At 36.4% G+C, this 27,201-nt stretch overlaps 1 protein-coding gene across 1 annotated transcript; it reads left to right on the forward strand.

The window, feature by feature from the left end:
• Window positions 1–323: 323 nt before the first annotated feature.
• On the forward strand, window positions 324–27,057 carry LOC145783714 (adenylate cyclase type 5-like). The gene is made up of 23 exons (XM_082595602.1): window positions 324–442; window positions 4,910–5,067; window positions 5,788–5,876; window positions 6,286–6,401; window positions 7,826–7,988; window positions 11,369–11,518; window positions 11,818–11,942; window positions 12,135–12,246; window positions 14,756–14,883; window positions 15,336–15,497; window positions 15,985–16,129; window positions 17,115–17,260; window positions 18,229–18,391; window positions 18,742–18,839; window positions 20,675–20,756; window positions 21,634–21,735; window positions 22,138–22,308; window positions 22,954–23,129; window positions 23,460–23,696; window positions 24,247–24,403; window positions 24,736–24,940; window positions 25,355–25,479; window positions 25,922–27,057. Exons 1-23 carry the CDS (start codon window positions 387–389, stop codon window positions 26,060–26,062), a joined length of 3,207 nt encoding a protein of 1,068 aa, XP_082451728.1. The 5' UTR covers window positions 324–386; the 3' UTR covers window positions 26,063–27,057.
• The last annotated feature ends 144 nt before the right edge of the window (window positions 27,058–27,201 follow it).

Genomic DNA, 27,201 nt, shown 5'->3' on the forward strand with positions numbered 1-27,201 from the left:
GTGTTAAAGTTTGCAGTTATCAAAAATTACTTCGTGACACCCTAGCTCTAGTGGGACGCGAATCACATTTTAAAAATCATTGGACGAGCATAATAGGTCTAGTTTATGGTAACTTTAATAACATTTTTTCCACAGCTGCCTCAATTCCCCAAACGCGTTATGCTACGACTTCACTTGCAAATAATCACCAAAAAGCAAACCATTCCTCTACTGCTTCTTCAAGAAAACACGATCCTAGGTTATCATCAATGACCAATTCTCCAAAAGTTTTTACTAGAAAAGGAAGTTTTACTCTACCACATAATCACACCAAGGATCGTAAGCGAAGAAAGCAGGCTTTCACTCCTGCTAGTCAAATCTATGGCAATGGAGCACTTCCATCGGCCATGCAGACCGGAAAGAGGGGAGAAAAGCTGCACAAGTGCGTAAAGTGCTGTCAACGGTAGGCTGTGTGGTGAAAAAAAAAAATGTTGTACTTTAGTTCTCGTAAATATAGTCCAATCGTGTTCTTTTTGCAAAATTGATGACAGAAAGTTATGCTTGTATTCTGCTATCCCCAAAATACGGTTTTGCTGCCTTTGCTGCCTTTGCTGCCTTTGCTACGCTAAGAAATCCCCGTTAGAGCGTAGGCTATAAGGCGATGCATGCACTTTATGTTTTGCTTTTGCAATTTTGTTGACATGAAATTGCATGTATTAAAAACTTATCCACCAGGTTAAATTGGCGACGCAAAAAGAAGGTTTAAAACTTTAAAGCATAAGCTTATGTTGCTGATAGGAGTACAGTTTTTGGGTTAAGCGGTCAAACAGTTAGCTAGATTTTTTATTATCAGATTAACCTAAAAACTGGACTACAACCAGCATCAGTATGGTTGGAACCTTTTTGTGTCGTCAGCTTCAACTGATGCAGGGGGATGTGGTTTAAAAATCATAAAGGAAAGTCGTGTTTGAAATCCATTGACCGAATCCATTGACATTGGTTGCAATCGGAATGATTTTGTTTTGAAGAGACTTATTCTGTCATACTTAGATAACTGCTTTGTGTCAGTCGCTTCAGTGTGTTAGGATTGACTTCATATTTTAGAACACTTGCTGACGTAAGATGCTCTATATAAAAACGTACAATGCGTCATCCTGTCAGTACATTATACCTCACCATTTCCTTGGTAGGCAAAAGCCGTTTGGTCAAGTAAAACGAGAAGTGAGCGAAATTTCTGAAATAGAAATCTGTTGTTTGGCTATTTCGATAATTAAACTAAATATCAAAATGTAACTTGGCTTTAGATTAAACCAAAAACCTTAAAACGCGTGTAGGCCGGACAATTAACCAACTTAACAAACTGTCTGAAACAAAACTTGTAACAATTAATTGCAGTTATTTTTCAATTTTTGAGCGAGCGATCACTGGTAAAAAGTGTTGTCCGAACAAAAGTCGTTCTTTGTTTGAAAACGATTTTTTTTTTCACAAAATAATCAATTCGTTTTTGTTGTGTGAACATGGCTTTGTATTATTTAAATTTTCTAAAAATTGAAGCCATTTCTTTTTACATTCAAAATTATGATTGAAGGTAAAGTTGCACGATCCATCTAAATTTCATTGATTTGAGTTGACAACAATTTGACGATTAAGTTTTATTTCAGATATCGATTTCATATTTTTTACATTTGTTTGACGTCAGAACGCATCCATGTAGAAAAATTCATTTTGTCACCTGGAATGAATTTTTTTTTGCAAAATCCGCTACGCCCTGCAGAACACTGCAGCTACAGTGCTGCATTCATCTTGTTCTGGTCTCGTTCACTTACGTCTGATGAACGTATGCCATGAGTTTAATTGAAACGCTGCTGTTCACGTTTCTGTTTCAATATTAGCCAAAATAAATATTTTTACCCACTATATTTATCATGCGTAAAAAGTTCAGAAAAACACAATCGGTTTTTGGTGTGACATGACTTGAAACCGCCACGCTTGAAATGTAACCGCGACCACTGGACTAGTCATGATAAAAATCCATGGTATCAACCCTAACCTTCTTTTGAACCAAAACTTAATTTTAAACTCAAAATCTATATAAATCTTTTCTTGATTCGAACTATACTGACAAATGTAATGTCGGCGTTTTTAATAGGAAGCGTAAAACATCACAATTATTATTAGCTCTCGTCATAGCGACAAAAGCATGGCAACATTTTCTGGGCATGTCTCCGAGCCATTCTTGCCAGTTTTGACTCTTTCGAGTGTTACCAAAATATCGCCCTATCGCTCTTAAAGTGTTTGCTTTGACTTTTTGTTCCCGAATTTTTTTTCTAGATCCGATACTGACCTTAGCTTATGTTCCTTTACTGCGGTTTTATCAACATTGTAATATGTTTATACAAAGCAACATTAAATGCAAAATGTATATTTAACAACAAAACTGCATTTGCAATGACCGTAAACCAATTTTGTACGAACGTAAACCGAGACCAAAGATGTCGTCATCACAGTAGTGGTTCTTGTGGCTAGCCCCATCCAACAGAAGTTGCCACTTTTACGCTGTTTCTGATCCTTAATACATGAACTGATTAAAAAGTTGAAAAATTAGCCCATTGATAAAAAACATAAACTACCTGGATAATGAGTGATAAAGCAGAAGCTGATGGCACTTAACTTCTGTTTCGGTTTCTCGACGTTATTGAGCACTAAAAATTACACAGGGATCCTTATTTAGGATGCAACTGATAGAATAGTCCGTGTGTACACATGTCTATAGAACCACATCACTTTGGTGGTTCATCACAGCGTTTGTGGTGGTGTTTCCTTCTGGAGAACAAGGTGTTGCTTTTTTGCACTGACGCAAGGAACCCAAAAGGTTGAAGTAATGCCAGTGCATGGACTTATTTTATTACAGCGTATACCAACATGTTACTACATTGCAGTGCATGTTGTAGGCTACGTGCGTTTGTGGTGGTGTTTTCTTCTGAAGAACAAGGTGTTGCTTTTTTGTATTGTGTCACTGATTTCAAGGAAGGCGCCCAATTACAGTATAAGAATGTTATAATACTGGCAGTTAACAAAGCTGCCCTTCCTTAATGAGACCGACACTCTCAACCGCATTAGACAATGTGTCGCAGGTTCAAAGTCAAGTTTGTCAGATATTATTTTGCGTGCTGTTGATCGTATGGTATCGAGCAAAAGCGTTTATGTTCTTTATTGTCACTTTGCGACAGGTCGAAAACGCTTTTAAACAATTTCATAATAATCAAATGGATAAAGCAATGCATTTTTTTAACTGAGCGTTTTGAATATGAACCGGCTAGATCGGAACGTCTATCGAGTGACACCAAACATAATAGGAAAAGTGTTATACTTTTATTTGCTGCACATACGATAAACTGCCCTCTGTTTTCCTGTGGCTGCTTAAATTTTTTCCTCTAGTCTTGAATTCTTAGTTCCCTTGTTCCGTTTAAATCAGGATTTTAGCCGGAACAAGTCAGGTTTGGTGCAAAGGGAGTAAACAGTTGTTTGTATGGCTAGTTGTTCTTATATGACATTTCGTTACATCAAGCAAGGCTGGTAACTGCGTATCTAGTCGACAACCTGTTTGTCAAAGATCGAATTACGCATTAAACGCTTCATTGTTTTTGCTGTGTAAAGCGTTTATCATTTGCACGATGTATGGTTTGCTATTAACGACGCGTCTATTTTTATCTCTGATGACGTGCAATGAAAGATTTCCAAGAATAAAAACCAAGAGTACAGTATGTGTAAGTGCACAGCCTGTTTTGGCAAAAATGCTGTTAAACAAATTTTTGAAATAAAGTTTCTATTCGGAAATACCCATCTTCATCCACATCTAGCACTTGACAAGTCGTTTCTCGGCAGCCGATTTGTAGCAAGAATTGACAGCGATAGACACGTGTTTCGCCCATGAGGCTGGGCTCATCAGTATCGCACCGTATTCTAGCCACAAATTCATTCGACCACCGCTTTACAGTCAGTTACTCAAGTCAGGTATGTTTAGATCAGAACCTCAGTATTTATTATAATCTATCTTTCCTGGTTGATGAAGTTCCCTTCCGTGATATATTTGATTGACTTCAGTGTATAAATATCAGCCACCTAAACATGACAAACCCAGTTTTAAATAAACTCTTTTGGGTTCAGCATCCTTGGAAACATATCACCGGCCAACTCTAGTTGATGTTTGTTACTTGTTTACAGCTTGGTTGTAACTAAATATTGAGATGGTTGAATAGACAGTGCCTGTTTTGGTTATGGCGAACCAACTTAATTTGAATTCGTGTGATATCCGACTTGTAGGCCTATTGCATTTGATTTGCGCTCACTGAAACTTGGTTATTACGACACTGTTGTATAATATTGAATGTGTGTGCTTAAATAATTCAATCACATTGCTTGTAAATCAATCATCAATCGCAGAAAAAACTTGACTAATTTATGTTCTGAAATTGTAATTGTTCAATCCAGCATTTAACAAATATGAGGAGATCTGGCTGATCTGGGCGCAATGCGGCTGTTAATGAAAGCGTTGCTTCTGCACGTTTATTAAGTCTGTAAAAACGGTTGTACAATTGTAATGTTTAATGTTTCAACTTATACTGTAGTGTAGAAGAACTGACCGACCAAGTTAGTAGAGAAGTGGAAAGTATTTTTGTCTCGGGTTCTAGTAGGCTTGAGTTCGTTTCCACGCCAGGTCACACAAACGATTTCAGCAACGGTCCCCAGTAGGGGTTTATCATGTGTAAAGCGGTGATGATGAACTATGAGATGATATTACTCACATCACAAATATGATGACAAACTGAAAATCGTGCAACGTTGCAAGACCCAAACAAAACTATAACTGAAGTATTTATTTTTAAAGAAAAACTTAGGCCGCTGAATTCCCTATGTGTTTCATTTTCAGATTCAATTGCGCTGCTTTACTTCGCAAAGTTGTAACCGGTACTCAGTTTGATTCTTCCCGCTTTGAGAAGTCGTATCAACGATATTTCTTTCGATCAAATGTCACCTTGCTCAGCATTCTTCTTTGGTTGCTCATTGTGCTTTGCGTTCTACTCTTTTGTAAGTATCGAGTTGATGTTAATGCAGTTAATAAATATAAAATCCCAGTCAGAAACTCAAAGCTTTGTCATATTTATTTAACGTCCGTATATCCGAGTCGTGAGAGCCCTGGAACGGCAATCGAAAGGGCGCCGGTTCGACACTGCTGAGGAGCATGCGGCTGTGTCTCTGGCAGGACACTTAAAGGCATGCTGAACGTGGATACGAAGATTGGCTTCCTTGCCTTCCCGTCCACTTAATCTAAATCTTCAACCACCAGAGTAAGGCTGAATACGACAAACAAAACAACGTTTGTAGACATTGAATCGATGTAAAAACGGATAAAATTGCTGGCTGAATACTTTAGTTAGCCAAGTTCCTGACCTGCTTAGGATGGAAGACAAAGCGCTGGTGGAGTTGTCAACAATTGCACCAAAACGAAAACTAAACTATGCACAGAAAATATTGGACGTTAGACTGTATAGTGTATAGGCAGGGATTTTTATATCAGTAATCTGTATTACCCTGAATAGATACTTACTAATACTAATACAAGCCTACTTGTAGTAGTATTATATCTATTAGTAGTATGGGTACAGAACGGACGATTTTCCACAGTCGACTACCGATATGCAAACAATGTACTTGTTCAATTTGATTAATGTATAGCCAACATGGAATCAAACATAATCGATATTATGGCTCAGTTAAATTTTATTTTTAATCAAACTGCATAAACAGGTTTCCAATATGCTGCTGGTTCTTGCTGGAATCAGCCAACCTTTGGGATTGTGCTCGGTGTTCTGCTTCTTTGCTGTATAGCCTTGCAGGTGACGAACGCTTTGAAAAAGTTTGGTAATTAGATAAGCCACTTTATTGCTAAAAATCGATTTTTTTTTTTATACATACTGCCTACTAAAAACTGAATTGTTCAATTTCTATCATAATACAGAATGTGTTTCTCCGCAGTCGAGTGTAGCAAGAATGGACAGCGATTGATACGTGTTTCGCCCATGAGGCTGGGCTCATAAGTATCGCACCACTAAATCATGCCACATAGTTATACAGTATATTAGGCAAACATGTTAGGTTTCAATTTTAAGGGTTGCATCTTTTCTTAAATCCGATCAATAAAAATGACTGCACGACGACGATTGTTTAGCAATCTTTGCCGCATCTTGTATTTCTTTCATGGTAATAATTTAGTTTTGCAATTCTTTTGACATTGTCTTTCTTTAGGTTTGTTTTTTATTTAACGTTGTCCCGCAACATGCTTTAACTCCGGTTTCCTACGCCATTCTGGTGATTGTGGCCACTATGGAAATTTACACTGTTGTTCTTGTAGAGCCACAAAGGTAAGGCATGTGATTTTTTCAAGGTATAGAGTAGGTTGCCAAAGTTCAGGAGCCCATCCACAAAGGTGTTCTCGACCAGAGAATAGACATTGCTGCAATCAATCCATCATCTTCAATTTGCTGAGGCGCAAAATTTTGATTTGATGTGAAATTTGCATAGAAGCACAATATAAACAACACAATACTGTAACACATAAAACACCATGAAAATCTGTTTGTGTATTTTATGTTCTCATGGGGCATTTGTTATTCTGTGTTTATATAAGTAGCCTAGTAGCAGTGAAACAAAAGCCTTAATTTCAGTTAGAGGCTAATTTAACACGTTTTAAATGTAAATGAACATTTATTGCATTAAAGCGTAATATCCTTGAAAGCTTCAACCGTTTCGTTGTTAATCGGATTCATTATTTCATTTAACTGTCATTCACAGTCACTGTGAATAAAAGGGTGAAAGTATAAAGAAGCTACGTTAATCTTCACAAGGATTTGCATCATTTTAATGCGCTAATTATAATGACAGAAGATATTTTGTCAGCTGTTGATGCAAATAAATTAAAGGTTTGTTTGGGTTGATGACTAAAGACAGGCAGTCCTTAGCATGCGCTATACAAAAAAGATCCAAATCATTTTATCAAATACCACAGCAAATGGCAAATCACTGCTGTAATTGATTTGGTTTACCGTTAATTAAAGTTGCTGTAAATTCTCTTAACAAGAGGAAGCTAGTCCCACAAACTTCTGGTGTGACAAAATTTCCATAACTCGTAGAAGTTGAATACGTCCGCAACAAACATGTCAAAGCCCACACATCCAATTTAGCAAAGCTGTAATCTGCTATGTTTTGTTGCGTTTAAAAATTAGCTTACTTCACATAAACATAACAGGAGGGTATATGAGGTTGGCTAGGCCTATAGCCTACTGTAGGGCCTACAGTGTAGGCTACCATAAAAAAGTTTCCTTTGAAGCTTTGTCATTGCAGCTTTGCATTGCCTACTTGCAGCGACTTTGAACTATCATCGCCAATCTAGTCAAAATTGAACAATAATTACTGTGTTTGTTTGGTTTACAAGAATCTTGGTAGGCTTACATTTTTTCTGAGAAAAACAAGTCAAATTATTGTACTTGTTATGACAGTTGATATTGGGTAAGTACTCAAAAGTCGCTTCAAAAAATTTCATGTGAAATTTTATTTTTGCTCAAAATAACGGCCTGGCGACAATGGAAATTTTGATTAAATGTTAACTTTGTCAACATCGTTTTGCAAACGTTTAGGTTATTTTTCTTTGCCTATAGTAAAGACAGATACACTTAGTGAAACACTTGAGTAGGCCAGCTTGTAATGAAATCGTGAGTTACCTCATATCTAGTTTTCCACAGCATTCTACTCATAAAATTAGATGACCGAGTTATTTTTTTTGTTCCAGTTCCAGTTATGTGGTATGGTTGACTTTGTTTTTCGTCTATGTTGTCTACACCATGATGCCTCTTCCTGCGATCGTGGTAGGGATTTCTTGTTTTGTATTTTCCCTTGTTCATCTTTTAGTCTCTTATCTTGCCAAACCAAAGAAGCTTCGTTATGCCAATGAGGTGAGAAATGAATTTTGCTAAATTAAGTACGAAATAGGCTGAGTTTGTTTCTCCATTCACTGGTCGTGCTTTTAAACTTTATATTGCAGCAAACCTACGGTTATGTGATGTTTAATTTAAGTATTAGTTTATGCATTTTTGGAAGTGCCTCAGCATAAGAATATCCCAGCTGACATGTTTTCAACTTTAATTGATGTGATTTCTATGTGTTTGTGTGAACCCCTTTTTGATAGGGTTGAAATTTACGTTTAGATTAAAGTAAAGTAATTGTTAAAAAGAACAATTAGGCTAGCACTTGCTATTTCGTTGCTTACCGTGTCGGAAACGCGTTGATACTTCCATTCTATACTTACCAAATGGAAAGACAGCTATTGGTAGATTTAACGATCACAATAGTTAAACCAACGTGAATAAAACTGATATTAGCAGTTGCAGTTGGCTCTTGCAGTGTTTTAGCAAAAGCGAGCACGCTCGGCTTTTGGTGCTTTGTATTGTTTCAGTTTTGTTTACAAATTGTGCATCGCGTTTCGTCAAGAAATAGGAATACTTGTACAAATACTGACGTTGAATTGATGTAAATTTACCTGCAAAGTATTCTGCTTTCTCTGCAGATTGGTCCACATGATTGCGGGACTGCATGTGCAGTTCAGTCTTACGTCACATAGTTGTATGCTGAAAGACTTTGAAAACATACTTTTTGCGTCAAAACTGCCTAATCAGTTATCATGAACGCTGTGTTTGAAATGAATTTTCTATCCCCATATTTTGAGAATTTCTTGAGAAGTTTCTAGCTGATTTCAAGAAGTATAACAAAACTCATGATTCATGAAATTGAGATGTCCGTTTTTTTTAACAAAGTTTTCTTTCAGAAAAGTAACCATTGTACGGAGCCAGTAGATCACTGGTTTTGAATTCATCTGCATTTTATGAAAAAAACGCTAACCACACCACAATCACTTCACCTATCTCACCACAGTTAGGTTGAGTTTATTCTGTTCATGAGCTCCTGAAGAGAATCAGACGAAAAGTACTTCATGTGATGAACCACCTTCTCATGGACTACCTAAGCCTAAAAGTTTAACGTTTTCAGACAAATATCGTTCTACCTATCTTGTCTGCTTGTCCTTTGCATTCACACAGGTTGCTGCAATTGTTAACAGATCTTGTTTCTCTTGATGTTTACTGTTTGTACATTGACTGAACGCCTTTAGGTCTTACGTTTCAATGATAAAAATCAATTAGCCCCTTTTACTTTTGTAATAGACGTCTTCTAATGTAACTTACAGTAGGCCTAGATGATACGAATTACAGTATATTTAAAGGAACACCTTTTCAAGACAAGCTCTTCGAAGCAAGATGTCTTGAAAAGGCCTCCAGAACTTTATAGCCTATCAAATGAATGAAATCGGCAGATGCAAGCAGGACTATGTACCTTAAGAATCTACAACATCTATGAAGTTTAGACCTAAGTTTGGCTTACATTTTATTCCACTTTAAGCCCAAGGTCAACCCTGATCCGCTGCAGTTATGACGTAATAAATCACTTCCGTCAGTCGCCACGTCACAAAAGCATGTGATGCATGTTCGATTGTTCGTGTATCGAATAAATGTGACATGACACCACTGATTGTTCATTGTGGAAGAATTTTAGAAGATTTTGTATCAGTTATCACAAAATATTGTAATGTGAACTTCCGCAGCCACCTCTTTGCATTGATGAGAATGTAGGCATACAGGATTAAATGTAATTTGTACCGTTTTGAAGAAACATGATCACAAAAAAAATAATTGCTAGTAAATGTTTTTCTATCACTGAAACGCAACGTCTAAAGACGTTGAGGAAATTTACAAGTAGTAGTTTTTGAAAAAAAAATCCCAAACAATAAATTTTTTTTGAATGAAATTCCCATTTATTATTGATAAAATGATAAATAATGAATAAAATTATTCATAAATGATAAAAATCATTTGGGAATTTTTTTTGAATTTAACCCTTTCATTCCCACGGATGCCATTTGGCAACATTGAAATTTAACCGCTATTTTAAAAGGTAATCTGTTGCCAGATGGCTTCACTGGGAAGATATGTGATAAAACGTATCAACTCCCACAGCATGTTGCGGTTTTGTTTCGCTTGACTGATCAGGATCGTGGCGTATTGGCGGTTTATATGTTACCGCTTCGAAGCAACTGAACGATGGTTGAAAGTGCTTTGTAGGCTAGTGGTAGTAAAATCATTGCAACAGTAAATAAAGCTGTTTTTTGAATTGTATGTGAAAAATAGAACTCTAATACAGCTGTAATCAGATACTCAAGTTTGTCCGTAAACAATTGAACTGTTTAGAATTTCTTGAAAATCCATGTTGCCATTTGGCAACTATGGGAAATTGAGTTAGAATTTCTAATGGAAGTCAAACTGAATATGTGCTTTGAAATTGCTATTGTAGCAGGGATCAGGTGTAAAAAATAACTCAAAAGTACTTGCTATCAGCTAATTTTTTCTTTTTGTTTGGTAGTGACTAATATAGCCTACAATAAATTAAAATGGTATAAATGGCTTCCTATCCACAGTACGATATTGATGCTGCCGTGAATGTAATATTACTGCCAGATGTGAATTGACAAAATTTTCAAATTTGTCAAATTTCACATAAAATAATGTGGATACTGGATTATAATATCCACTTTTTCTGATGATTCGGATGCGAGTTTTCATATCGCAAATACAAGATATGTACTTGAAAACGTTTATCAACTGACTTCTTGTTTATGTGATAAAGATGACACTCAATTTTGTTAACAAGTGATACAGCAAGTAAAGTATCACTGTTACAATGAAAAGCTAATGGACCTTCAGCTGTTTATATGGCATCCCGAATTCCCAATGTTGCCAAATGGCAACGTCTCGCAATTTCATAAATAAACAAAATAATAAAAAAAATTTTGGTTCAGTGTGCTATTTCATGGAAAACTAAAACAGAAACAAAGTTTCAAAATTTTCATGTACAGTTATCTGAATGTGGGAATGAAAGGGTTAAAGATGATGTTCGGTATATAAAAAATGCGGTGTTTCTGCAGCTTTGTGGGCCCCTAAAATTATCCAGGGCATGGGTCTAAAAGTATCCCCTAGAACCCCTGTGTACACTGCTGCAGACATGTACGTAAGTTTGTAAAGTAGTAGCAGTCCCTTTCACAGCGTTGTACCCCACGTTACTGAAGTTTCTTGTGCGGTTCGAAAAAGACTGTTAGGCCTATCATCAGAAATTAAGTGTCCAAACTAGAGCACAGTTTTGGCTACTTTTTTAACTACCGACGCACGTGAGAAATGGTGGCAACTTCACTTACAAGAAAAAAAAAAGAGTTCACACTATTTGCTTTCAGATTGCCGCCGACTGCTTGCTGTTTTTCTGCGCCAATGTGGTGGGACTCTGCATCAGAATTGCATCCGAGATGGCTCAGAGGAAAGCCTTCACAGAGACCAGAGAATGTATAAAAGCGAGACTTAGTCTTCAGAAGCAAAATCAACAACAAGTAAGTGATGAGTTATTTCCATGCAGCCGTTTTGAACATGTTATGGTTGGGACCTTAGGATATTTGACCGAGTGTGGCAACTCTCTTCTATACCTAATTTCCTTTTTCTGATTCCAATCAGAAATTTCTTTTTAAATTGTATCTTTTGACAAAAGGTTTTCATTTCAGCATTATTTTAAAATTGCTGAATGTGTTCGCAATGTTCATTGGTTTTGTAATTTTGAAAGCAAAACCTGGTTAATGACGTGACGTTGTGCACGCGTCGGATGAGGTCAAAACTTTTTCAATTTGCTTCACAGGAAAGATTGCTATTGTCGGTACTTCCCCGTCACGTGGCGATTGAGATGAAAGACGATATCGATCAAGCCAAGAAGGAATATCAACAATTTCACAAGATTTATATTCAAAAGCATAACAATGTCAGGTTAGCAAATCATTCATACTTTTCAAATATAAAATCTAAAGCTTTCAATCTTACAAATATAAAATCGTCGCTTTTATTAGCTTCAATGCAAAAATGCTGATTTACGCCACAGGAAAATATAAAAAGATTTATTTTCAGTTCTCCTCAACCAGCAAATACTTTTAAAACTGTTAAAATATTTTTTTTCTACAGTATTCTTTTTGCTGACATCGAAGGCTTTACGAAGTTGGCGTCGCAGTGCAAGGCGCAGTTTCTTGTTCGCACTCTCCATCAGCTATTTGCAAGATTCGACAGGTTGGCTCAAGTACGTTAAAACACAGGAATGTTACTGGTAGTAATGATTGAAAACAGTGTAACAGCTTCTTTACAAACGCTCGAAGTGGAGCTTTTCATTTTGAACTCAGATATTTAGGCTGGTGGTGAAATTCGTCACTTATCATGAATGTTGCTAACTGGCTCTACTGAAGTTAAGCAATTGAAGCATTTGAGACGCCCCCATGTCTTTGTAGTGTCAGGCCGATAGGGCGTGTATCGGCGTCGGAGATGAACGAATGGAGTCTGGTGGTACTTTTGACTTATATTCAGAATTCCATTTATGGTCCGCCCAAGTAGCCACAGAAATGTCTTGTTCATCAGCTTCGTTGATTAGATGTTGAGCGGCGGGCACGAATGGGTGTCTTGATTTCAGTCGACGGGGGTGCTCGTTTGAGGGAGCAGAGATCTTGTGGTGGAGAAAATGGTTAGGCTCTAGTGCCCACCTTCATACGGGCGTCGGGTTTTTCGGCTCAACCATGCACCAATAGGGAATGGTCTCTTCCTCCTTCTGTGAATGTTGTGCCGAGGAACAGAAGCTCTGGTTTCCAGAACCAGAAAATTCCTCACTGTATTCTTCCTTGGCTCAAGTCCTCTAAATTTTGCACTTCAGACGCTAAATGGTTAGATTTAAAAGATCAATCAAAAGCGTTAAGGTGAATGCTTTCTGTAACTTAATTTACAAATTATAATTGCATGAATACAACACGATAACCTGTGCCATAATTTCCGCAGTGAAAGAAAAAGTTTCAGCATTCAGGGGTGGCGAACCTTTTTGCGGTCGCGGGCCACTTTGTCAATTACACATGAGTTATCGGGCCACACAACTTTTTTATCGTAACCTACTATGAAATGTTTTAGAAGCGACTCGAGGTATTATTCATGAAAAGTAACAAACGGCAGATGAAAGTAATAAAACCCACACAGTTGAAATTATCTTACTCAGAATCGAAACATAGGCTACGACAGTAAAAAATAAAAACAAATCAACTTGAGCAAAAATGATAGAGCAACAGTACTTGCACTGATAATGAAGACAGTTTAATTTTCGAAACGTTTGCTTTCATATGAGTATGATTTCTTCTTTTTTGGCTCTATCCTTTTTGCTCAAGTTGACTAAATGTTTCGACCATTATGCTTCGAAACAACAAATCAGTTAATGAAATTTCTTTTTTAAACAACAAACAAAAGCCCATGCGAATCATGCAGCTGAAGCTATCTAATGATGCATCGAAGCATAAAATATTAAAAAACAACGTTGAAGCATTGAATTTTTTTGCTTAGTGGGATTTTTGCAAAGTTTTTTGTTTGACTAAGCGTTCAATATTAGGTCGAACAGACGATGTGGGAACTCTGAACTGCATACTAAGATTTTCATCTGTCAGCCTCGACCTGTAACGACTTTTTCAGGTAAAGTGTTTCGGGCAAGTAAATAGCAAAGGAAAGGTGTACCAGTGAAGGCATAAAACAGCTTTGAGATGTCTTTTGTCTTCAATGCATGAGCGATTGTCAAATTGTTTTGCGGGCCGCACAAAATTCTTTGGCCGGCCGCAAGTTCGTCACTTCTGCAGGGTCTAGGCCAAGGCCCTACATTCAATTCAGAAAAAAATAAAAGCTAAAATGCATTAACTTTTACAACAACCGAAAATATAAAGACATTGAAACAATGCAACTGTAGTGGGTTTCGTTCGTGAGTGGTAAAAACGAAATTAAACAGTTTGTAGCAGTGAGAAACTGTGACGTCACACATAGGGCATTGTAATGCGTATATTTTTGACAGGATCCATAGTTTGGCCATAGATGACTTGCCGTTGTCTTGCGAGTTTCCAAGCAAAAACCTCAAAAGTTGTGCAACAAAATAAAAACATGAAAATAAAACACAAAAGTACAAATATATTAAAAAGGAAATTTTGACTCTACATTAGTGGGGGGGGGGGGGGGGGGGGGGGTAATTTTGCATTAGTTACCCCCCCACTCCGATTGGTGAGGGGGGGGGGTAATCACCCCCACGGCCCCCCCTCTAATGGAGCCCATGCTATTAGTGTAGTAATCAAGTGGCCGAGTAGCTACGTGGACAGCGGAAGCGCACTCGGCAACCAGCATGCTATCTTAATTCGACATCCAACGATGCTCAATGACGAAAAACATGCTCATTGCTCATCTCTGCCTAGTATGAAATAAATGCGATAGTTTTTGATAAGACAGAAATAGCTGATGGAAGCCTTCTCATCTACAACGCAAGGCCACCTTTTAAGAACGTTCATCCTGGGTGTGATTAGTATTAATAATAGGCAGAATTTAATAATTCATTGTCTCAAATGTACTCAGCTGCGCCTCTATAAAGCTGCACTGACCCGGTCTGCTTTGTAAAGCGCTGGAGAACAACGAAAATCTTTGATGGATACAGCGCTATATAAAAACACACATTATTAGTCATTATTATTATAATATACTTCTTTAAAATGTTTCGTTCTTTTCTTTAAACCCACTTTGTATTGAAGGAAAACAATTGCCTGAGGATTAAAATACTGGGAGATTGTTATTACTGCGTTGCTGGCTTGCCGGAGCCCAGAACGGACCACGCTCATGCTTGCGTACAGATGGGACTAGACATGATAGATACCATATCGTGAGTAAATATTTGTGTGATGTTGATGCAAGAACAGACATTGTATTAAAACGTTTACCAACGTTAATTATAAAGAAGCACACTAGAGTACATTAGGATTGAGTTGTTATTTAAAGTAGGTCAATGACAATTAATTCTTGAACTACAGTAGATCCTATTTTAAAGGTTCCTGCTGTTTTAAATAGTTGTTTTTTTTTCGATGAAGTACATGAACAGAATTAATAAAATATATTTTGAAAATGAAAGATCGTACGATTCAATCCGCTTTTCCATATTAACCCTGCCGGAAAATCCATCATTTATTTTATCGATTTCCCGTCTGCAGACGTTCAATGAATGTAAAAATAAACATTTGTCGACTGGGACACTTAATGTTGTTGCAGCAATATTCATACATTTTTGCAGTATTTGATCTCCCCTTAGAAGCAATTTTAAAGTTTTGTTATTCTCAGGTTGGTGAGAGAAATGACTGGAATCCCAGAACTGAACATGCGAGTAGGAATTCACACCGGAAGGGTGCACTGCGGGGTCCTGGGTCTTAAAAAATGGCAGTTTGACGTTTGGAGCAATGACGTGACACTCGCCAATCAAATGGAGGCTGGTGGAAAAGCAGGGTAAGCATGACCTGTGACATCACAATGACGTTTGTTATGATGAGGTTCTCTCGGGGTTCTCTAAACATTGTCCACCGCTTTTGTTGTTACTTGGTTCTGTTTTGACAGCTGAAGGAGCAAAATCAAGAAAACGTAACAGACTCAAAAAGCCTTGATTATTATGGTTTACTTTATCATCTTGTTCCCCGAGTATGATAACTACTGTACTCTCTTCAATAACGAAACTTGAACTGAGTTGAACCCAAATTTCCTATATCTATTAGAGCTACGTAGATATTTTTCTCTTTATTTTGATTCAATAAACTAAAATACTTCACTAATACAACTATCATCATCATTATGTTCCTTCCTCGTATAATACAACTATAATCTCGCTTTAAAACTTAGCTCTTCTTGGTTATGAGGTTCGGACAATAAATAGCACAGTAACTTGACATTTTCAAACAAAGTAAAAGTTGTTTTATAATGAGGAACTGTCTTCGTCCAGTCGTATCCACATCACCACAGCGACCTTGAGTTATCTTCACGATGATTATGAAGTGGAACCAGGACACGGATACGAAAGAAATAATTATTTGAAAGAAAAAGATATTGAAACATTTCTCATTGTCAAGCCTAAGCCCAAGCCGAAGGTTTGTGCACAAACTTGTAAACAATTATTAATTTATTTGGTACACCCCTTCATTTTCTTTGAATTTGTTGATTTATTTGGCACACCTCTTCATTTTCTTTGAATTTATTAGCGTATTTGGTACATACCCCTTTATTTTCTTTGAATTTGTTGATTTATTTGGTACATCTCTTCATTTTCTTTGAATTTGTTAATTTATTTGGTACACCCCTTTATTTTCTTTGAATTTATCAATTTAGTTGGTACACCTCTTCATTTTCTTTGAATTTTATAGTTTGTATGGTACACCCCTTCATTTTCTTTAAATATATTAATTTATTGGAGATAATTCTTTAGTTGTATTTTTCTACTCAAAACACGTACAAAATGTTTGACCTGTTTGCTTATCAAGCTAAGTTTATAACTTGATACATCAGTCAAAATGGAATCATGTCAATGATCAAATTTCGCACATAATTTAACTTTTTAATTTAGCAGATCAAATGTTGCATGTTCTTAATTGACACATCTCTTTGCGTGGATCCAAAACTGTTCAATCAATAATTGCATTAGCAGTTTTGCTTAATGTTTGCATTAAAAATCACATGACAAAATTATGTTAAACTAGGTTTGCGAAATCTGAGCATTCGCAGCGCAGTGTGTAGCCTACTTCTTTGTTATTACTGTACTTGCCAAAAAGTTAAAGTTTTTAAAGCCTTTTAGTGTGCTGTAACTACATGCACATCGATTAAACAATTTGGCAACCCTGCTAAGCTCTCGATTGTTTTTTCGGTACTTTATCAATAATTATTGCGCATGATAATAGTGTGAGAGCGATATATTATACTAATTAGAAAATGTTGAATAATTTAACACCAACAAATAAATAATTTATTGATAATAATTGATCTTTTGTTATTTGGTTGAAATTTTAAACCGACTGCTCAATTTAGTTTTTAATTATGGTATGATGTCAGCGTTACGTAACGAAGACGTCATCATTACAGATCACCGTGCCATCACCAACATCTTCTAGCGATCTTCCTGGGCAGACTTTAATATCAACATCCAGGACTCATCACGTCAGAAGACTTAACCCAAAGATGAAAACCACAAAGGAGATGAAAATTATGGGATTCACAGAGTCTTCCAAGTAAGAGAAGTCTGCAGCCATGGGCTCTATCCAAGGGGGAGGGGTGAGGGGAGTGATCACCCCCCACTCATTGGAGTGGTTGGAATGACTAAGACGAGTTGGAAGTTGTTGTTGAAATGACTATGATGCTTTTAGCCCACCGTCTAAAAATCCCCCCCCCCCCGAATTCTAAAAGTGGATAGAGCCCCTGTCTGCAGCACATCTAGAATCAGCCTAACCCTAAGTGCAATCGTTAGTCTGTTTTTGAATTTTTTTTTGGCAAATTTAGACCCACCTTTTATTTCTTAAAAAAGCATTGCAACCTGATGTGCTTACATGTTTATTTTTGCTGTTTCAATATTTTTTGTTCCTTTTAATAGTTGTAGTTACTTTTCCGCTCGGAAAACTTTGTGTTTTGAATACACGGAGGTAATTTATCAAAATGAAAGAAATTATTGTTTTTTTTTGTATTATTATGACCGGTTTCTTTATTGGTCTAAATTCTAAAACTCTGCATGAATTAATATACAAACTTAAGAATTTAGAACCTATTATTGCAAGAAATATTATTGATATTGTTTAGAAAGTAGTTAAGATTCATGCCTTGCATAGGCTACAGCAATTTTCATTTTGACAATATTTTTAGTGATACTTTAAGTCGTAATTAATTAACAGATTCCATTCAGTCGAATAATAACCATTTTTGCCACTCACCTTTATTGCTTCTTTTATTAATTTTACACACTTTTAGTAAGTAGGCTCCGTCGCACTTTTAGTAAGCATGTCTTCTATCCACTCTATTCTTGGTTTTCTTTGGTTATTGCTCTTTTGATGCGACGTTTTTTCATTGCTAATTTTCCTGTTGATGGTTGCATGTAGTAGTGATTTTGTAAAATTTAAACAAACTACCATACGACCTTGTTAAATTTCTTTGTGTTTTATTCTTCTCCATCTCTAACACTATTTACCTGCGAGCTGATTATTATCAGATTATCCCACGACCTGCTGATGGAAAATAGCGGAAATCTATCGGACGGAGAAGTGAACGATTTCCTTAATCAGGCTATTGAAGCTCAGGACCTTGATTTTTTCAAATCGAACCTGGCTGGAAAACTGTTCCCATCTTTCGAAGATAATAAACTAAAACAAGAAGTAGGTATTCCATAGTTGGTGATCTATTTCGTTTCTGCCTCTGGTTTTTATCAACTTTTGCCATTGCTTGCGAAATTTGTTCGTAGTCAGACATGCCGAGTCAAGGTCCGAAAGATTTGGATATTTTTTAGTCTAATTTGTAAAATATTTTCTTGCTATCCTCATTCGTGTTACAACTTCATACATGTTTCGTTTCACTATTCGAAGCACAATTTAGCTATCGTGTTTAGTGTGCTTTCTTATTTTCTGTTCAGAAAAAAAAAGTTCTATGTAAGTTATGTTAAGGTAGTAGTTGCATTATTTCAAACTACTAGTCCAACGATAACTTTTCATGTATATTTGCATTTCAGTACGCCGAACGACACGACAACTATCTACATCTGTATACGGGTTTTGCCATGTTTATTTACTTGATTGTTATGGCCGTGCAGCTGATTATAATTCCATTGTAAGTAGCCTATTTAGAAAAGTATTTAAAACAGGGGTTTTTAACCAGCGGTGCACACACCACTAAGGGGTGCGAGACCTGTGCCTAGGCGGTGCGGGGATGCTGAATTATCAAGGTTTGTTATAATATGACGTAAGAAGCAAAGTTGTTTTACCAGGTTTCAACAAAAATTTGAACTGTAGGCGACTATTAGGCCTACTTTTCAGCCAATCCTAGGAAGGGTGCGAGAACTCGTTGGTAATTTCAAGGTGGTGCCGACAAGGCAAAAGGTTAAGAACCGCTGATCTAAAACAATAGAAAAACATTGTTATATGATGCTATCCCCCTCATGGTAAACTTATTATTGAATTTTTACTAACCCAAATCCTTCAGCAAGGCGATAGTGCAACGTTTGAGCTCGCAAAGGTCGCTGTTGATACTTGTGAAAATCCGATGCAAGTCATTCCAAAAACTTTTAAAAACTAGACTTTTTTCCCATCGATGTCTCAGTTGAATAAGAGCCCGGACTGCCCGGCTGTAGGCCTATACAAACCCAAAAAAATAAGATAAGATCAAGTATCGCTGGTTCAACTCTCTAAACGTGCGTTTGATCAACTCATTTCAAGGACGTCTTTCCATTCAGCAGCGCTTCTTGGATGGCATCATTTCACAAGCCACAACACTTCAACAACAAGCGTAAACTTCACTTTGTTAATCTCACGGACAGGGTCTGCGTCAGTGGCTCAAAGCGTATTTTTTTTTTTTTCAAAGCGTAGACGTCGCTATAATTGCAGTTGGACTGCAAGCCAAACGCTAGGCCTCATTTTGCACAGCAAACAGGATCGCTTATTAGTGGTTTTAACGCCACATTGTAGGAATGTTAACGTTTTTTAATGCGTTTTGCAGGCTACTTTGACTTTGGCATATTGATATATTTTTGGTGTTTTTTTTTATTTGTTTTTTTCAGCCTTTAAATAATTTAAAAACAAACTATGTTTTATCAATGCGCAGTAGACTATGTACAAAACAGCAGGTTTGAAAAAGCAACTTTTCCTGAATCTTGATGATGCTTTTCATAATGTTGCATTTTGTCAACAACATGATTATTACCATAGCCTAAGGTGTTGCGATCGTGCCATATTTTAATCTAAACATGTATTAAAAAAACGCTAATATTTCTAACATGTGGCGTTAAAACCGCCAATATAGCAATTCTGCTTGCCGTACAAGATGAGGCTGAGCATTTGACTTCTAGTTCAGATGCTGTTATTTTCATTTTTTATTTCTTATTTATTTGCATCAGACACAAAGTCCATAGAATTCAAATTTTTAACAATCATCACACAAAATATCAGACTAACACAACACCATGCAGGCTACATCAAACAACATACAAAATACAGAAAATACTGTTACAGTGAATACAAAATGTAGATTTGAAATAGTAATCAGAAGACATAACATTGCCATGGTCACGCTCAAAGCCTCTAAAATCATGCGAAACCGCCACAATTAAGTTTCAGAATGTGCTTTCTCAATTCGAGGATAAAAATTCTTGAAAGCAATTAATTGCTTCTTGCAATTGGATCAATGTCTTTCGAACCTATTTATTTTGTAGTATGAGCCTGTTTTGCGTTGGCGGAAAAAATTTTCCAAGCATATTACTAAATCTAATACAAGTTGCTGCAACTGCGGATTTGATTCAAGCATTAAATTAAAGCTCTTGCAATGCCTAAGAATAAAAAAGGATATGCATAATGATGCTGTTATCTGCAACTTGTAGAACTGTATGTGCAGTGATATAATCAACATTATAACGATACTTTATATAAAATAATCATGTATTTTATTTACAGCAAAACAGCCATGCTCAGTATTTATTGCATTTCTGCTGGGTTGATAGTTCCTCTGTGCTTAGGAGCAACCTTTCTATACAAAGTAAGTGACTCTTCAAGATCAGGCATTTCGCATGCGTTTTTCGCCTTTATTTCTAACACCTTTCCACCAACATTAATTTTTTTCTGAATTATTCAATTATATTCCATAGAGAAACAGATTACTTGAACTCGAGCTCCATATCAGGTTTTACATATTTTGCTTTTTGCTCTAAGCTTATTTGTAAATTTTTTCTTGTCGTTTTACATGGCTTCTTTAAAATATTCTATTATATTTACTCCCAGCTCTGTACGGTATAAAAATTAGGTTTTAAGTTTGGCAATGATATGAAAACAAACTGAGAACTACTGATCCAGATTATCTAGTAAATCATTATGTTGGAAAAAATGTTAAGGTCATTCAACAGTAGAGTAAAAACAAATAATGTACTTTTTAAATTTGTATTGCCAAGTAGGTTATGCCTAAAGACGAGTGGCAGGCAAAAGTGTGACTAAACCCACAGTTTATGAGAAAAACTACTTTTTAGATATTGATTTGACTACTTTTAACGCTGATTCAATGCAGAGAAATCGACACTTCAAGCTATAATTTTTTTAATCAAGTTAGCTTTTCATCAGTCTAAGCAGAGTGACGATGACCTGACTCTAGTGCTGAGAGCTATGGGCTCGACTCCAGGTCGGGTCATACCCAAGACTATATTGGGCATTCTTTCCTGAAGACTATATTGGGCATTCTAACCTAAAAACTATATTGGGCATTCTTACCGGTTGGGCATTCTTACCTAAAGCAGTAAAAATAAATCCGGGTGTCGCAAATTGACAACAAAACTGTAGGTAGGCTACATAAATGACCACAACAGTTGGCAATATTACACAGACTGTATTATTGTTATTCTTACTGAATTGCTTCTTTTCTTTAGAAAGCTCAACATACTGGACAAGCTCGCTTTAACTGTCGCCTTGTTGCTGTACTTTCTGTTTGTATGATCATTGTCATATCAGCGATGGCGTTCGGAAATATGGTTAGTGACTGACTTGGTCAATTAGATTGTTTTCAATTTCTAAAAATTAGAATAGGCTACAACTAAATTAGCTTTACGAACTGTTACAACTGTTACGAAAATTGTATTAGAGTTATGTGATCAAACTACTTTAAAAGAACAGCCAAGATGAAATTACGTTTTGAATTAAATTAGGCTGAATTGACGGTAAAAAAAATCAAAGGGGTTAAGAAAGCCGAACTTGCACGTTTTTGCACGACGCTATTTTTGTGTTGTTTGGTCCGCAGATCAAAACTTGATATATTATTAAGAAATGTTCTATTTGACTTTACTTGAATGAAACAAGTAGTTAAAAAGCATGAAGTGACGAAAGCGTTTGTTTAGACAGTTGTCTTTTAAAATTATGTTTTATTTTCATTGCAGCTTTTCTTCTCTAACACAGTCAACATACAGTGCTGTGCAGCTTCCAAGCTTTCCAATTCTACTGAAAAGTCACTCAATGCCACTGAAGTTACCAACGTACTTAACCTAACCTTGTTTAGTCAATATGAAAATGTATGTGGGCAAACTGGACCAACGACCTACTTTCCGCAGGTAGATGAATGTAGTTCTTTGCAAGCTGTTACTTCTCCCACATATACAGAAAAGTGATTGAAGAGTGTTTAAAAACTTATTCAAATTTGTCAATTACCTGATATAAAATTAAACAACTGGCATTTCTGAATCATTTGGGAAGCCTGTAAGTTTTAATATTGTAGATAATAATTAAACTTTCCTAATCTATTTAAACCGTCGTCATGATTCGAAGTTACTGAAACTTTTTCAGCAGAAAAAACTAACCTGGTTAATTATTCCCGAAATTAACACTTATTCCTCGTCCAGCGTTCTGATGGCGATTAACTATTCAATTCCCAGTTTTATAGTAATTTGCCAACACGTAGCCTACCTAACATTTTTGTTGACCCTAATTTTGTTACTGACCTGAGATAGGTGAAGTCAGCGATGCGACACCCAGATTTGGGTCCCAGGTGAACGATTTACGTGATGTGTTGAATTGAATAAAGTTGAATAGAAATTCATATACCATCCCTTTTGAATGGGAACGCAATGAACAGCCACTGTGGCACACTTTGACTAACATAGCAAGATAATCCTACAGAGACGTAGCCTATAGTTCACCCATACAGCACTCACACAATTCGTTTTTGTGCCTTATGTACGTTAGCCTATATGTTTCAGTACTTCACATACTGTCTCTTGCTGTCCATGTTGGCGTGCGCTCAATTTCTTGGAACTTCAGGGATCACCAAGCTTGTCGTACTCGTACTTCAAGCTGCCATATACATCTTGCTAGTGTTATTATATGTTCCTGTGATCTATGACAACGCTGACCTGATCAATCATGCTACTTTCAAGTTAGTTATTTTCTTTGTATTTTCCAACAATTTAATATTTTTGTAATTGCTAAAACAACAGGACTGTAGTTATTTTGAAATAAAAAAACTGCCAAGTTTGAGACAGCAAAAATGAACAATTTTTACTCACAACGACGGTTTCGGCTCTGTAGTCTGCATGCATAAAAATACGTCAAGTGACGTAGTTTGGAGTAATTTGGAATTGTGGTACCGATGTTACGCGAAATTTCACATAGACAATAATCATATGCTTAACTACCGAAAACAGTGAGCTCACACACAGAACCTATACCTTTGTGCATCACAACATTCAACTCTCAATCTTCTTAGACCTCCCAGATGGATAGTTCCTCTTCAAGCAATAACCCCTTGCGTGGTTGTTCTCTTCGGAGCGGCAGTTTTCCTCCAGGGTCAGCAAGTGGAGTTGACTGCCAGGATCGACTTCATCTGGAACCGACAGGCTGCAGAAGAACGTGAAGAAATGCAACGGAAGCAAGCATATAATCGAAAGTTGCTTTACAATATCCTTCCAGCAGATGTAGCAAAATATTTCCTGGAGAAAGACAAGTATAAGACTGATAGTAATAGCAATGTTTTAATATTAATACTGCAACCTCTGTTCTGAATTCCTACTCAATCTTTTTTTACAATAAGTTCGTCTAAAGCTTAGAGTCTTTCACCTACATTGCATTCTTGCAGTTGTGACTTTGAGCTACTGTAGGCAACTTACTGGACACTGACAGAGCATGTTAACAAAACTGACATAATTTATAGTTTCCCATTAGAGCAGTACAGTTACAATACTGTTGTCTTATAAGCAAGAAGAAGAAGAAGAATACTGTTGTGACGACATTTTCCTAGAAATGTTTTGTTTATCAGGCTGCAAATCTTGTCTTCTGTTTACAGAATGCAGCGCTTCGGTCTATAATATTTGGAATCATTGCTAATCTTCATAGTAAATCATGAATTATGTCATAGCCTACACAAGTTATGGCCAAAATATGTTTGTCATTTTCTTATGATTAAATCTGCAACTTACTTCGACGCAATTTAACGCTGAAAGTGTCAAGATGTTTCACCATAGGACACGTTTCTGAACGACCTTGTTGCTTGTTAGAAATGATGAGGAATTGTATTGTCAACCGTGCGATTGCGTGGCGGTCATGTTTGCAACGATAACGAACTTCTCGGACTTTTACATGGAGCTAGAAAGCAATAACGAAGGTGTGGAATGCCTTCGCCTTCTCAATGAGATCATTGCGGATTTTGATAATGTGAGTTAGTTTGTTATTTTGGAATAATAATAAAATCGCAGACACTTTATGCCCACTTGCAATAAGACTAGCTGCAAGAACATCAAACTTGTAAATTTTAACACTTGAGTATGGACTGGAATTAGAAAATAGGCATAGAAAGAACAAAGTGGCAAACAGCTGTATTTGCAAACTTAAAAAAACACTTTGCAATCCACCCCTTGCTTAGTCTAATGTACTTTTGTCTACAGTAGGCTACATAAGATGAAGTTGAACAGAATTTTGTGCGCTCTTGATGATCAACAACGCAACTACAATAACGCAGTTGTAGTATTTAACACTTTTGTCTTTAGATCATAAGCGAAGATCAATTTCATCAGCTGGAGAAAATTAAAACCATAGGCAGTACATATATGGTCGCATCTGGTCTAAACAGATTGACTTACGATCCTCTAAACAAGACCCACATCACAGCATTGGCCAACTTTTCAATGAGACTGCAAGACCAACTTTCTTATGTAAACAGACATTCTTTCAATAACTTTCAATTCCGAATAGGTGGGTCTAATGGCAATTGCTGAAAGTGGTCGCTTTGTCGCGTTTGCATTAAAGGTGCAGCCATAGACTAAAAAATATTGTTAAACGCTATTACTATTTTGATTTAAACAAAAAACAACAGAAAGAAATTGAAATTTTAATTTTTGAAATATGAATAAAATTGTGGAAACCTTTGATAGCCTACAGGAGCTTTTTACAGCAGTGTTTTTAGTACTGACAAGAAAAGCGTAATATTTTGAAGCGTTTTTTTGGTCCATAAGCTTAGACTCTGCAGTTTGAGTTCTATTTTCTATTTCGTCACTTCTTCGTTGCAAATTGGGTGTTTCATCTCAAACCTTTGAAACCGTTTGTAAAGAAATATCGGATATGACGTATCGTATGATCTTTTATGACGTTTATGACGTATGTTTACAGGCCTGAACATGGGGCCTGTTGTAGCTGGTGTGATTGGAGCAAGAAAACCACAATACGACATATGGGGCAACACCGTGAATGTTGCCAGCAGAATGGACAGCACTGGACTCAATGATAAGATACAGGTGCTGTGTTCGCTAAGGATTGGGTTTATGTGTTCGTAGTTAACTATTATCAAACAAATTGTTTCAACGTTTGTATCAAACTGTATCAAAAACATAATTGAAGCAAATATAGCTAAATGATTGTTCTTTTGGTCAATATTGCTATTTAACAAAAAATGTTTTAAACTTTTTGAGTTTTCCTCGAATGTTTTTTTAATCTTGTTAAGATTCAATAATAAAACAGCAAGTAAATTTCAAAAATGTTTTGGAATCATCGAAGGCTTTCAACCAGTTTGCAATGATGAAGCGTTTACAAAGCTGCAAAAACGATAAAGCTATTAATAGAGAGAATCGTTTCTGAGTTTCGAGATTAAGGCCTATGTCAAAACTTGGCTGCGATGGAAAAAACAAAACTAGAATTGTTTGGAAACTGAAAAAATATTTTATTCTTATGTTTTTGCAGGTCACAGAAGAATTGTTCAAATTGTTAAATGATAAAGGATTTGACCTCGTTCCTAGAGGTCACGTCAAGGTGAAAGGTAAAGGGGAAATGATGACGTACTTTTTAGAAGGACCTCGGCCACATGCCGAGCCAAAGAGCTGATAAAGACCCGTACACAATTGAGTCTTGTTGACTTGTTGTTAGAATACGAAACATCGGGAGAATTGTTTCTTGACGTCATAATAATGTAGGCGATGTGATGGTGTCATGATGACATAGCGAAGTAAGATGACGGGACATGTGTTTGGATAGGTCTTAATCAGACAACAAATGAAAGGCAGTATTTTCTGTTCAAGCGCTTAGCTAGGGTTGTTTAAATATTTGATTGCATGGCTCGATTTGTCAATTTTTATGTCTGCTCTTGAGAAATTGCACTACATTTGTCTAATTTACAATGATGAAGCCTACGACAAATTACCACCTACTGTATTTATTTTAAAACGAAACTTTACATATTTATGTATATTTATTATTGATACCGTATTTCATCGTCAGTGTTTTGATGCAACGAGAAATCATAGTTTAACAATTGTTCTTCAGCAAGTGAAGTTGTCTTATTATGCTGTGTTTTCTGCCTGAAATGGTGCAATTACATAAAATAATTGTGGAGTCGAGTAGCTCACGCAAGATATTCTTTTATGCACCAACTGCATGCTCAATTCAGGTTCGTTCTTATCTGTTTATGCTTAAAAAAAAATAGATTCCTTTGTTATTCGATATGCAGTCAATCATTGCAATTGGACTCCTTCACCTGCTACAATTAGCAACGTTGTTTCTCAACAAATTAAACTAATAAAATACAATTAGGCCTGGGCTGCAGTGAGTTTTATTTCAATAAATGAATCAGGCTACAATCAATGGTCCCGGAAAACAAGGTTTCACCAAATTCATTGTGGTTGACTTAGCAGCCGGCGTTTCAACTTTAGTGGAAATTACCACAATTGTGGAAATTTCATCATGCTTGTAGTAAAATGTGGTAATGAAAAATTTGTGGTAGGCTACCGTAATTTAGTGGTAATATGGAAATTTTGTGTGGAAATGTTGCCAAATGTGGAAATTATAAATTTTGAAAATTTGACATAAAATATGATCAATAAATAAAAGCATTTAAACTGTTGTCTTGCGAAATCGAACAGATATGCAAAAAACTATTGATACGACTAGCATGTTCGGCTGTGTTGGGTTTGATTTAGGAATGCTTCCTGACTTCTGACATTGAACGTAGGGTATGATCATAGTCA

Source organism: Aplidium turbinatum, chromosome 14 (assembly GCF_918807975.1).
Source record: "Aplidium turbinatum chromosome 14, kaAplTurb1.1, whole genome shotgun sequence".
Lineage (NCBI taxonomy): Eukaryota > Metazoa > Chordata > Ascidiacea > Aplousobranchia > Polyclinidae > Aplidium > Aplidium turbinatum.